Consider the following 13,329-nt stretch of genomic DNA (forward strand, 5'->3'; position numbering starts at 1 on the left):
ATGATGAACACATGCTACAAATGGTAGTGGATAAGATGCTACATGCTACGGGGCGACTGTGGCTCACTGGAGAGCAGGGTAGCCCTTCGATCAGAGGATCGGCAGTTCGATCCCCGGCTCCGCTAGCCTATGTCGATGTGTCCTTGGGCTTAACCCCAAAATTGTTACCGTACCTGTGCCTACGGTGTGTGAATGGGTTTCAATGTTAGTTAGTCCTGACGGGCAGGTGGCCCCTCCCATCAGTGTATGAATGGGTGAATGATGTCATGTAGTGGTAAAGTGCTTTGAGTGGTTGGAAGACTAGAAAAGCGCTCTACAAGTACATGTCCATTTACCATTTTTATATATACGCAAAAACCTTGTATTTTTCATTGTGGATAGATATTTGTGAGTGCGGATGCCTTAAACAAATGGACTACTAAACTGTAGGCTCAACAGTATGACCAGTCCTGTGTTAGCAGACTTGTTTCAAATAAGGAGATGTATAAAAGTCAAACTTAATAACCATGTGTTCCTCAGCCTTGTGTATGGGAGCTCCAGGTCATCCCATCCAGACTCTGAGCTGCTCCATCGGCAAACCTATGGCACTACTCACACCCTCCAGGGCTATGCAACCAACCACCACCCAGGAAGCTCCAGACAAGGTGGGGCCTGGGGTGCTGCTGGATGCACACTTGGTAAGGATCGCCTGAATGATATCTATAGAAACACAAATCTAGAATTAAAGCTGCAAGCAGCGATGAACGGGTCCTCGCACCTTTGCACGCGTTGGAGGTGCTGGCAGGACGCCGGCTTGCTTGGCCGAGAACGTTGGCCCGTCAGGCAGACGTTCTGGATGTTGTTTGCCTATCTTGACTGATCAGTATCACGCCCGACTAGGTGACAGTGTTCCCAAAAGGTCCCATTTTATAAAAGAAAAGAAAAAGAAAAGGGGTACCGGAGAGTGTGGGATACTTATGTGCTCAGCCTTCTAGGGAAAATGCATTTTAAGTTGCTGGAAATGAGGTTCTGGAGTCAAACCTGGAGTTTGCCCATCCAGTCTACATGTGTTTTGTGGATTTGGAGAAGGCTTAAGACTGTGTCCCCTGGGGAGTCCTGTGTATGCAAAGCTTTTGATTTACCAGTCCACCTACGTTCCAACCCTCACCTATGGCCATGAGCTTAGGGTAGTGACCTGAAGAATGAGACAAGCAACTGAAATGAGCTTCATCGTAAGGTGACTGGGCTCAGCCTTAGAGATAAGCTTAGGAGTTCAGACACCCGGAGGGAGCTTGGAGTAAAGCCGCTGCTTGTTATTATTAAATTGATAGCTAATGAGAATTAAGGGCAACTATCGTGCAGTGCTACATCTTGTATAGGGGCGACCCTTCTTTACTTGCTTATATAAAGTAAGAACTGTGGTAGCATGTGCCAAACAATTGGTTACAGTGGAATATGAATGAAGGGTGATTCATCACTAATCTCTTAACCACTTAGATTACTTGTCTCATATTTTATACAGCTGTGCCAATCACTGATTAGCATGATGAAAATGTATTACCAAAAGAGAAGACACACCGGCCATTTATCCAGATAGGAAAATAATATTATTGTCTCGATAGAAAAGCAGGATGTAAATGCATATCTTTTAGTTTTAATTTGCAACACATAGATCAAAATATAATAATTGTGACTCTGTTAAATGCCACAATGAGTAGTTTAAAAAAAGAGAAGTTTTGATGAACTGTTCATATGATGATGCTATGATGTAAGATATGCTATGAATATGAATATGAATTAAGTGAGAGTTGTGGTTTGTTGCCAGGTCTGTCGGGGCTATTTGACGCCGGCCTCCATCATTCCAATCACTCGGGTCCTAACCCCTCCGTCATGAATCTGATTTCAGCTCTGGAGTCGCGGGGTCCACAGCCACCACCCTCTGCTTCCTCCCTCCTCTCTCAGTTTCGCACTCCTTCTTGGCAGGCTGGTGAATATTAGCTTTTTATTGTAATATTACCAAAAATATATTGGCATTTGTTGTTAGTTCTTGTTTCGATTACAATACTATTATTCCTAAATAATAAATAATAGTTTAATTTACAAAATCAGTTGCATTCATTTAAAATGTGAATAGTGACTTGCATTTACTAACCCTGTCCATGTAATGTTGTGTCCTGTAGCAATGCATACACCGGCCCCAACAGAGCTCTTTATGTCAGGGGCACTTCCTGGTTCCAGCTCCTTTCCCTCCTCCTCTGCCCTTTCTGCATACCAGCATCCTGGCTCCTTCTCTGGACGCTCATTCACTCCATCACTATCCCTGCAGGACACGCATACATTTAGCCCGACTTCCAACGGTTTGCTATCCCCCCATGATCCCTTGCTGCACATCAAAACACCATCCCAGGCCAACTTGGGCTTTGATCACTTGCTGTCGTCCCACAGTGCCACCTACCGGGGCTCCCAGGAGCCCCGGGCCTCTCCCCAGATCCAAGCCCCTCCCACCTCCTCTAGCTGCCACCTGCCCCCTCCTCAGTTCAACCTGTTGTCCTCCCAGCTCCACAACCAGTCCTCCCAGCTCTATAATACCTCCATGTTCTCTTCTACACAAACCCTGCTGCCTACGGCTCCCCCTCCACCACGGCCTTCTTCAGAGAGGGCAGTTTCCCGGCAGGACAGTGTGATCAAGCATTACCAACGCTCGCCACCCCCTCAGTCCACAACACAGCAATATGTCAGCTGTGGTGGATCATCAAGCTATCAGCAGATAGCCAGCCACCACCGGCATGCTGGAGTGTCCTGCAGTCCCCTTGGGGAGCAAAGCCCATCCTCTGACCCCAAGCCCTCACCAAGGTTGGAATCCAAGACATATCGACCGATCATCCAAACCCCCTACACATCCTTGTCCTCCAGCTCCTCAGCCCCTTCCTCGTCTGGCACTAAGGGACCCAAGAATTCCAGCTCCAGTAGTGGCTACTCTTCTCCAGGCTCAGCTTCATCCTCTTCCCGTACCCCTCACACTCCACCATCAGCTTCCTCCTCTTCATCTTCATCCTCTTCAAGCTCCAAGACAAGCACTGGCTCCTTGGCTGCTCCCTCTTGTCAGCAGCCTTCAACACACTCAGCACCAGCACCAACTCCTCTACCAGTGGTGTCATCCAACCTTGTTCAACAGCCAGCACCAAAACAATGCCTCTCCACCTATGGCTCTCCGCCTGTGGCCAAATCCAGCACAGGCCTACCCGACCAGACCCCTCCCCAGCAACATTCCCAGTCCTACTCTCCCAACCAGCCTCCATCTGCACACATGACCCAATCCTATGGAGGCTTTAACTCACTGCATGCCCAAGACCTGAGCTCTGGACCAGGGGGTTCTGGGGGGAAGGCCTTCACTGGTAGGGTCTCAGGAGGACGCTCATTTTCTGCAGAGGTAGTTTTTGGGGATTCAAGCTTTGGCTCAACTCCTCTCAGAAGAGCAGGTAGTCCTTCCTTAGGGTATGGGAATGCTGGAGGATCAACATTACGTGGACCCGTATCAGGAGCTACTTCACTTGGCAGTGGCATTGGATCGGCAGGATCTGGGAGCGGGGCTGCTAGTGTTGGTAATGGAGGCAGCAGCTCTTACCACTTACCTGAGTCTTGCCCATCACCCTCCATCAATTCTTCTATCAGTCGCCCTGGATTACACTCTCCAGCTTCTGCTCGCCCTCCTCAGTCCCCTGGCGGCTCAGTGGCCACCAAATACTTGTCCTCCATCCTCTCACCCGCTTTTATGTCCTCACCACAAGGTTTCCCTGATACACGGCAAGCGCAGAGCCAGTCCTACCACACAACACCACCCAAGTCAAAAACGGACAACAACATATTGGGAGTTCAGCAATCCCAAAATGAGGAAGAGGATGAAGATGATTTCCTCATCCACCATTTACTACATGCCCAGAGCTCAACTCCCCATCCTTCTCAGCAACTACCACAGCCGCTCCCACAAGCTAGAGATGGGGAAGACAAGGGGGCCTATGACATTAACAAGATCTCAGAAGAGCGCTACCACCTTCACAGTGTTATTCGTACCAGCAGTTCAGGTCCTGGAACGGCAATTGATGACATTGCAAGTGGCTTAAACAATCAACTTGAAGCATCGCAGAACAAACAGCAACAGGCTAAATCAGAGGTGACCATATCAAAGTCCAATGTTAGAGGGGTAGGAGTGGCCACTGACTCTCTTTCCCACTCCCATCGACAACAGCATGACTCTGTGGGCGCTGTAGTCCATTATGGAAGAGGGGACCCCTACACACAGCACTCCCATCACACCTCACATGTGTCATCACACTCTCAGCAACACTCTCAGCATTCCCAAATCTCCCAGCATTCTCGGCACACTCAACATACACCGCACTCACAACATACTCAGCATAGCCATCCTAATTCCCACTCTCACAGCCACCTTCACATGGAGCTTAAGAAGCCTTCAGATGCAAATGACAATGCCTACTTGTGTAACACACCCGATGTGCAGCAAGCTCGACAAAGCCAAGTCCCCCTCTCCCTGATAGATTCACCGCCAGACCCTCCCCAGCAAACTCACATGCTGCAATCTGTCCTTTCTCATACTACTCGTACTAAGATGGACCCCCAACAATCCCCTCCACAGCAACAGCAGCATCCTTTGAGCCAGCAGGCCATGATGGGTTCAGCTGGAGGAGCAGGGCCTGCTGGAGTGGAATCCCATCCACAGAACCAGTCCTCACAGTTGCAACTCCAGCTCCAGACCCAGGGTTTAGATACACACTACAACCTTGGAGCTCAGCCAAGGGATCAAACCCAAGCCAGTCAGAACTCACTGTCTCCACTAAACATGCTAGACCAATCTCTTTCCCGGACAAACAGTAGAGGTGGTGGAGGAGCACTAGACAGAACAGGAGTTGGGGTGAATGTTACAGGAGGGGAGGGAAGTGGTGGAGACACACATAGACAGCAGCACATACTTACACCCCACCACCATACCCAACAAACAACCTCAGATCTTCATGACTTTCTCTCTGAACCAGATTTGGGCTTGTCCACTCCCTCACACCTGCACCACCTCAACCAGCCCCATGCCCACCATCAACAGCAAGCACACTCTCACCATCAGATGGCACACTCTCAGTTAGCTCACCCACACTCCCACCGGATGACAGCAAATATGGGAACTCCACAACAACAGCAGCAGCGCCAACAAAGAGAGCCAGACAGTCTGTCACACTCCCAGCTTGACCAGCTCAAACAGCACCAGTTTGGCACTGTGAGCCCAGTGGATAAAGTAGGACTGAATCAAGTTCAGCAGCGGTTTGCGCCTCTAACATCCATCTGCTTTCCAGATTCTCTTTTACATGATGAAGACCGTTCTTTCTTTCCTGAGATGGAGGACATGTTTTGTTCAGCTGATTACAAATCAAGCTGTGCTGAGGATTCTGGGTTAGGACAGGATGCTCAAGAAAGCCTTACCCAGGGCCATGGGCAGGGGCAAGAGGGTATAGCGGCCTTAAAAACAGGCGAGGGCTATGATATGGTTGGTCATCACAGTGATCAAGGCTATGGACAGTATTGCCACAGCCTTCCAGGAACAGGGAATGGAAATCTACACTTAGACCTTGACTCTATGAAGACCCATGAGCTTCCCTCTACTGTGAATACTGACCAGCTAGGCCTCATCCAATCCCAAACACCCACTATGGGGTTGAGTTCAGCAGTTCAAGGGGATGGCTCGCTAAACAAGATGATGGGAGCTATAGGAGTGGATGGAAGTTCAAGTACTGCTGGTCTGACCTCACCTATATTCTGTTCATCTCGTCCCAAGAAACTGCTGAAGAGCAGCTCATTTCACTTGCTCAAACAGCGACGTGAACCACAACCTCAAACAAAGAAAAACTATGCGCAGGAGTACGAATTTGAAGATGATGAGGATAAAGCTGATGTTCCAGCTGATATTCGCCTTAACAGTCGACGCCTTCCTGACCTGCTCCCTGACTTGGTGTCAAGCTGTAGGAAAACTGGTGGCACATCAGTAGTAAGTGCACTCAGTCTGGGTGACGTGGACTTCTGCCACGCCTCCAGCTATGCTTCCCTTGGACATCCTCCTCAACTCCTCCCCCATGATGGCCCTAAGAAAAGAGGCAGGAAACCAACTAAACCAAAACGTGAAGGCCCTCCTCGCCCACGAGGTAGACCACGCATACGTCCTCTTCCAGAGCCTCCTTACTGCAGGGGGCTGATGGGATCAGTGGCTGGAGAGAGTAGAAGGGGGCGAGGGCGGGGCCGAGGGCGAGGTAGGAGAGAAGAAGTGCATGTTAAAATGCATCAAGATATGAACCAAGTTCAAAGCCTCCCATATCAGCAACAGTTCAGCCAACAGCAGCATCTTCAACAGCATCCGCACAACCATCCTAGACAGCAGGGAGAGCACCAAGCACCACAACAGCATCATCACCTGCATCACCTGCATCAACAGCAGCAACATCAAAGGCATCACCTTCAACACCAACAGCAACCATCTCAACAGCAAGATCCAATCGGACCTATCAAGGTAATCCTGAAACGATCAGCTAATCTGGGTCTGTACTGGCCAAGAATCATAGTCATGCCTAAAAAGTTAGAATGGGCTGAAATAGTACGTTAGTTAACTTCCTACCTGCACTGATTAGAAGAATAGAATCTCCGTTGATGAATTACTCACTGCTTATCACACATGTAAAAAGCAAAGACTACATATGTGTATGCTGTTATTCAGGTAAATTTGAGTTTTGGTTATTTGATCTAGTTTCAAAGTGTTGATTATTTGCTGTGTGCATTAAAGGGAAAGTTTGGATGTAGGGTTGTAGGAGATACTTACAGTATATAGTAAGTGTATTACCTGTCTGGTGACCATGCCCCCAGTTTGGGAAAACAGACATGAGTACCAGCACAGGACCTATAGGTGTCCGTGGATGGGGGCAGTAGCAAAATGTAAAAAAAATCTATCAGTTTGAGTGTAATAAGGCCCCTTATCTGTGCTCTCTTCAAACCCACAAAACATAAGTTATTTGACCTCACAGATCATGGTAGTTGCTGGTCTACCTGCTGCCTCAATTGGTTACTTAATTTGTGTTCTATTTAATCCTTCCTGACCGCCAGAGGCAGTGCTTAATACTGGATATCTTCTGTCTTGCACATGCGGAGGTCGAAATTTTATAACAACAAAGTCACCTGTGACCTCAGATGACCCCAGCCGGGTATAAGTTCCGGCGTCCCTCTTCTCGCTACGCAGGCTAACTACCATGTTAGCATTAGCTAAAGCTGAACGCCTTCCAAAGGCTGCGTTGCATTTTCTACGTTCGGATCGAGCCGGACCAGAAGACCTATCTTCGGTCTTCACCAGATTGGCCACCTTTAAACCGTTAAACTTCAACGGGTAAAATCGACTAACATTGTTTTCTACAACAGTAGATTCCACGGTTGGCAGAGCGCTCTCGCTCCTGCTAATTGAGTGGAAGTGTCCGCTCGGTGTGGCTAGATGGCTACACTGTCACGACCGGCTTTCAGTGAACAGAGTGTCCCGCTCAGGCTGTCTTAGTGGGACGCTAGTGAGGTTAAGTCGATGGCGATACTAATAGCGTGTAGATTGACCTTGGTAACATTGAGTGTTTCCACTTGATACCACGCTAATTCTCCCCCCGTCAGGGCCGCCGGATCCAGCCCAACCTATCCGTTTCAAAACGGTCTCGGTCCTCACCCCATAGGCCTTCAAAGGAGGCAGTCGACAGCTCCATGGGTTTTGTCATTCGCGGAGCTCTGGCACGCCAGCAGTTGGACATACGGCAGCCGGAACCCCCACCTGCTAGTGCTTTCTTCAGGCACGTCCCCACCCCTGTCACCTTTTCTATCCCTCCGTCTGAAGAATATCTGAAGAAGTTGCACGCATGCTGGAGAGACATCAGTGCTCTCTCCTGTCTTAAGTCAGATGGCTGAACCCTGGAGGCCATGTAGGAGGTGGCAAAATGTGGCCTTGAGTGCATGCCAGCCATTAAGCCGACTATTGCGTCCCTCATAGTTTTCCCCGAGGAGACTCTTAGGCCGGATGCCAGGTGCCCTCAAGCCCAATGTCTGATCCCAGACGACCTGCTCCCCCATGCTTACAACACGGCAGTGCACATGTATTAGCAACTCCGTCTTCCATCTCATGCGTGCCCTCTCAGCTTCTCTGCAGCAGGCTACTATCGACGCTTCTGGCACCAGAATCAGTAATGCTTCACTGAAGGCATTTGCACTTATGGTGAGACAACCTGGGCGCCTAATGTCCACAGCCTTTGCTGGGACACCAGGAGCGACAGGCACAGGACAGTAGCTATCACAGCAGTTTCTTCTTGCTCTATCCCCGTAGAGGATGAGAGTATACCTGTCAAAAGGTATCCCCATGGGCATGGTTCCATCCCGCCGGGAGGTCGTCACAACGGATGCCTGCCTCTGAGGGAAGTGAGCAGTGTGGCAGAACAGGACTGCTCGGGGACAGTGGTCTGTTTAGGTGCACAGCATCTGGGGTCTCTTCGGCAGGGCAGAGGTGGATCTCTTTGCCTTGGAGATGTCGACCCACTGCCCCCACTGGTTCTACTTGATGGAGAGTACCAGTCCTCTAAGGTCAAGATACCCTGGCTCACATGTGGCCAGAGGGCCTTCTTTATGCCCCCCCCCCCCCCATTTTCTCTGATTTTGCCTCCTGAGGGTTCTTCAACTGGGACACAGACCCCTTATGGCCAGCCATGACTTGGTTCCTCCTGTTGCACAGACTCTGCTATGGCACCTCCCGAACAGGAGGGACTTCCTATTGCAGCTAGGGGGTTGGAATTGGCATCCCGACCCCAGCCGCCTTCAACTATGGACCTAGCCTTTGCAGGGCCCGACCGGCTGCTGAGCAGCCGCACAGCACCAGTCAGGAAGACTATTCTGAATGCCAGTGCGCCATCTACCCGTCTCCAGTACAAATGTAGATGGAGGCCGTTTTCCGACTGGTGTATGGTTAACAACAAGGACCCAGTACAGTGCAACGTGCCTACTGTACTCGAGTATCTGCCATCCCTAGTAGGGTCAGTCTTCTTCTACCTGAAGGTGTACGTAGCTGCTATTTCATGGCAGCATGCTTAATTCGATAATGATACGGTAAGCAGCCACAGGCTGTTGTCCCTCTTCTTAAAGAGGGCTCAGCTACCGCGTCCCCTGAGCCCCCTGAAGGCTCTTCTACCAGGAGGGTCTCCACTTCATGGGCAACCCTGAGAGGTGTGCCCGTGGAGGATATAGGTGCTGCATCCTCAGGGGCATCACCAAGCACATTCACCACAGACACTACAGAATGTACATTGCCACACTCCGCCCACTGGGTGTGGTTCCTTGACCAAGTTATTCTGCTTGAGCCATACAAGGTACGTACTTAGGATTCCTCGTGACTGTTGATATAAGTCATCCAGTGTTAAGCACTGCCTCGGGTGGTCTCGAAGGATGAAATGGAACGGTTCAATGAATCCTGGATGACCGCCAGAACTCATGGTCACTTGGAATCTAGCGAGAAGATTCCGTAGGGTTGAACTCAGGATGAAGCCGGAATTGATACTCGGCTGGGGTCATCCGAGGTCACAGGTGACTTTGTTGTTATAAAGACTCGACCTGCACGTGACCGAAGATATCCGGTCACACAATAACACAAACAAATGAACTGATTCCGAGGCAGCAATTTCTTCTTATGCTTAGGAGTCTGCGCTCAATACTTCTTTATACGTTTGGCACCACAGTGTGCAATATATTTCCCTATGCCAGTTCTGGCCCGACACAAATGACATTAGTCTAAAAGCAAAACAGGACAAGCCACGTTCACCATTATAGAGTTGTGTAATATATCTCTTTGAAACCAACCCCTTGGGTTAAAAACAATCAGCATTACTATTATCTTGTAGACATCCTAGTTAGCCAAGCTACAGTAATGTCAACCAAAACAAAGGTTGTATATGTTATCATAAAAGTCCTTCTGAATGTCTTCTATCTAACCCTTCCATCCAACTTGTTTGTCTCCAGATAAAACTGCCCCTTCCCACCATGCCTTCATCAGAATGCTTATTGAGGACAGACTCACTGTCCAGCACTGAACCAGTTCTGTCTGACGGATCGGTGGGGTCGGCACCATCACTGGGACTGAGTCCTGGACCCGCCATGGACATCAGCAAAAATGAGGAGAACCAGACTCAAGACAGGACGCTGAAGCATCAGCAGAAAGCTGTAGAGGTAACGAGCACACTCAAAAATCCGAAATAGAAGTTCTGTCTGCTCATTCGTTCTACTGGCAAAGCTCCCTCTCTGATAAATCCTGACCTTGTCTTTGTTGTGAATGTACAAATCTATTTGAAGTGTAAATTTAGTTGTAATCATTTCAATGGCAAGTATTAAACTATTTAATGGTTTAAAGGGTGGGGAGCACCTTAAATGAATTCAATGCCGATTTTACCATTTGAATGGACTGGTGCTGTGCGATATATGATGGAAGAGTTTTTGCATTTCACCTGTTAATTTATACACAACAGCTTGAGGGGGAGTGGCTTTTTCACAGGGGAAGGGCATAATGCAAATACATCTAATGTGAGAGGAATCTGAGGTTAAATTAGTTTTTAATTATTTGAACATTTTAATTATTTTGTCTCATTTGGAAACATAGGTTGTTGGAGAAGCAGAACCTGCCACCTGATCTAAATTTATAAGAGGATAACATTTAGTAATCCATAGTATACTGCTATGAAATCAATTATTGCTTTATTTATCAGTTAAGATTCAGCTTCTTTTTAAAAAAAATTGGTTTTGACCATATGATTTAATGCATGTCAATTCAGAATACTCTGTTATTCAGAAATCCGTTATCATTCTATCCTTGAAATCAAGTCTGCATACATCATACTATTTGTTGAGGTCTGTCACTTCTTGATGTCGGGGTGTGCTGGAGAAGGAGTGGTAGATATTACAAAGGGCTGCAGAGGACCTATGTATGACAGCTTCAACTGTATTTCATGTTGGAGGAAAATTAAATCTAGTTGCCACAGCAACAGTGTGGTATACTGCATCTGCAGTAATATGACTGTGGAGTGACACCTTAGATTTTCAATACAAGTCAAGTTGATCTGCAGTTGAGTCAGTAAGTATTTGAACAGTTACCCTCTCATTATGCCAGCTCTTTATTCCAGCGCATTACCAGGGATGGATGTTAAATTGCTGAGTCAGCTTTAAGGACTCCGCCCCTTTTAAAAATCTAGCCCTGCAATTTCAGAACAATGCAGCAGAGCAGTGAGCCTTAATATAGTACAGGTTGTTGCAAACATTGAAATGGTCTTGACTGGCAAAGCCAGTCACAAGACATCATTTAAACTAAAAGAAAAACTTGACCTACAAAACGACAATGTGTATATCGATTAGCATAAATGTTACCATAAATTCTTGAAGAATTTTTCTTGCATGGCTTGCCAGTGAACAAAAAAATCTTTAACAAATAGTTTTTTGTGAAGATGCGTTTTGGAAGTTGTGAGCAAATGACTGGATACATGAGTTTGGATGATACTGCATGAGTCGTGTGAGAGTTTGTTCATGCAAGTATTTTTGTGGGTGAAGTATTCCTTTAAGAACCTTTCAGGCAAAGTAACTGACATACTAACTGCAAAGGATTCAAAACTAAATATTGAACATAATTATTTTATTTCAGTTAATGTTAAATTGCATTCATTTTGTTTCTTAAACAAGACAAACTCCAAAAAGGCTAGAGTTTCTACATAGGTAAACACATTATAGTTGTTCAGAGTATCATGCTCAAACTTCTTTTTTAGAGAAGAAATGAGAGGGACAACAACATATACATATTAACAATGAAATAAGAGAGATACAATTACATTTGATGAACATTCATCCTCTAAAGTATCATCTAGATGGATAAATGTGTCCCTGATTGTATACAACCCTCCATGAAATCTTGTGATCACATGTAGAGTAAACGATATGCCTAACAAGCTCTCTAAAGAGTTTGGCCGTGACAGATTTTTAAAAGCAGATTTCTCTGATGTTAACACAGATGACGTGGAAGAAAGACATCGACGATCCCCTGAATCCTGAAGCCTGGGCTGCGATGCAGAAACTCTCCAGTGCAGTAAGTTGCCTCACACCCTCTACAAAAATGAGTGAAGCCAGGAGCTTCATATTTAATTCATACCTCATCCATTCAAACGCAAGCCTCTGGTAGAGAGAGAAGCACATTCTTTACCTTCCTCACACCACAGGTGCCTAAAGCCACTTCCATCTGTAAAAAGGTAGCATTTTGCCAGGTGTGTGTATACACTGAATGTAAAAATGTTTTTGTGGTGTCGTCTCATTTTCAGTCATGTTTTTGTGATTTGAGGTTTGGAGAGAAGGCGGTTATAGTTGACTGACAGCCAGTTCTTTCTGACTGACAAAAGAGAGAGGAGAGAGATGGCGGTTACCAGGGCAGCTGTTGCCACGGTTACTGCATTTTACAGTACCGAACCCTTGCTGCCACCTGCTGTCTGTTAAGCTTCATTACCTGTAGCCAAGTGTCCAGGACCTGTATTTATTAAATCGCTTAAAATGTCATTTTAGAGCTGAGAAAGTAAGTAAAATGTATTATTTATGATTTATTTCATCTCACATATTTAAGATTAAAGACACTCTTAATTATATGAGCACTACAGAGGTTTCTTAAGGTTGTAAAGAGTTGAGGTGAACACACCATGTTTTGGAATGACTGTACAATATAGCATTGGTCCTGATCAACAATACGTTAGCTGAATCAATATGCAATCCTCACGAGTTCAGACAACAAGAATAAAGCTGTCATTGATTTTGTTTGCAATAACTTCTCATTCATCTTCAGTCTGCTCGTCAATGTGGTCTGTCTCGCATAAAGTAAACCGATCATTGAGTACAATGTATTATTGTTATTTTTGTGAAATCAACCAAAAGTAGTTGTGTATGTTATCTTATGACTTCTTACATTCAGAAAGATAGATGACCATAATTAGATGTATCTAAAATCAAACAGGAATATGCCTTTCGAACGAAATTTGACTTGTAAAGCATGCACAGCTAATACTATTATATAAGTTAATCAATTAGTCAACAGAAACATAACGAGCAACCGTTTTGATAATTGGTATCATTAATTAATCTTCAGCATTAATTCAGCCCTAAATGTATTTTCTTAATTGTGAATATAAATATCTTTTGATTTTAGATGTTGGATTACATCATGTTATACTTTTCAATATGTTCTGATATTTAAAAGACCAAATAGTCAAT

At 46.3% G+C, this 13,329-nt stretch overlaps 1 protein-coding gene across 1 annotated transcript in view; it reads left to right on the forward strand.

Moving 5' to 3' along the window:
- The window catches only part of prr12b (proline rich 12b), a 32,677-nt gene that overhangs the window by 9,197 nt on the left and 10,151 nt on the right, over positions 1-13,329 (forward strand). The window contains exons 2-7 of the mRNA XM_034539601.1: positions 520-677; positions 1,805-1,966; positions 2,160-4,300; positions 4,349-6,547; positions 10,060-10,260; positions 12,089-12,163. Coding sequence (XP_034395492.1) covers positions 520-677; positions 1,805-1,966; positions 2,160-4,300; positions 4,349-6,547; positions 10,060-10,260; positions 12,089-12,163 — 4,936 coding nt within the window. The remainder of the gene's footprint in view (positions 1-519; positions 678-1,804; positions 1,967-2,159; positions 4,301-4,348; positions 6,548-10,059; positions 10,261-12,088; positions 12,164-13,329) is intronic.

The sequence above is a fragment of the Cyclopterus lumpus genome, chromosome 8, assembly GCF_009769545.1.
Source record: "Cyclopterus lumpus isolate fCycLum1 chromosome 8, fCycLum1.pri, whole genome shotgun sequence".
Lineage (NCBI taxonomy): Eukaryota > Metazoa > Chordata > Actinopteri > Perciformes > Cyclopteridae > Cyclopterus > Cyclopterus lumpus.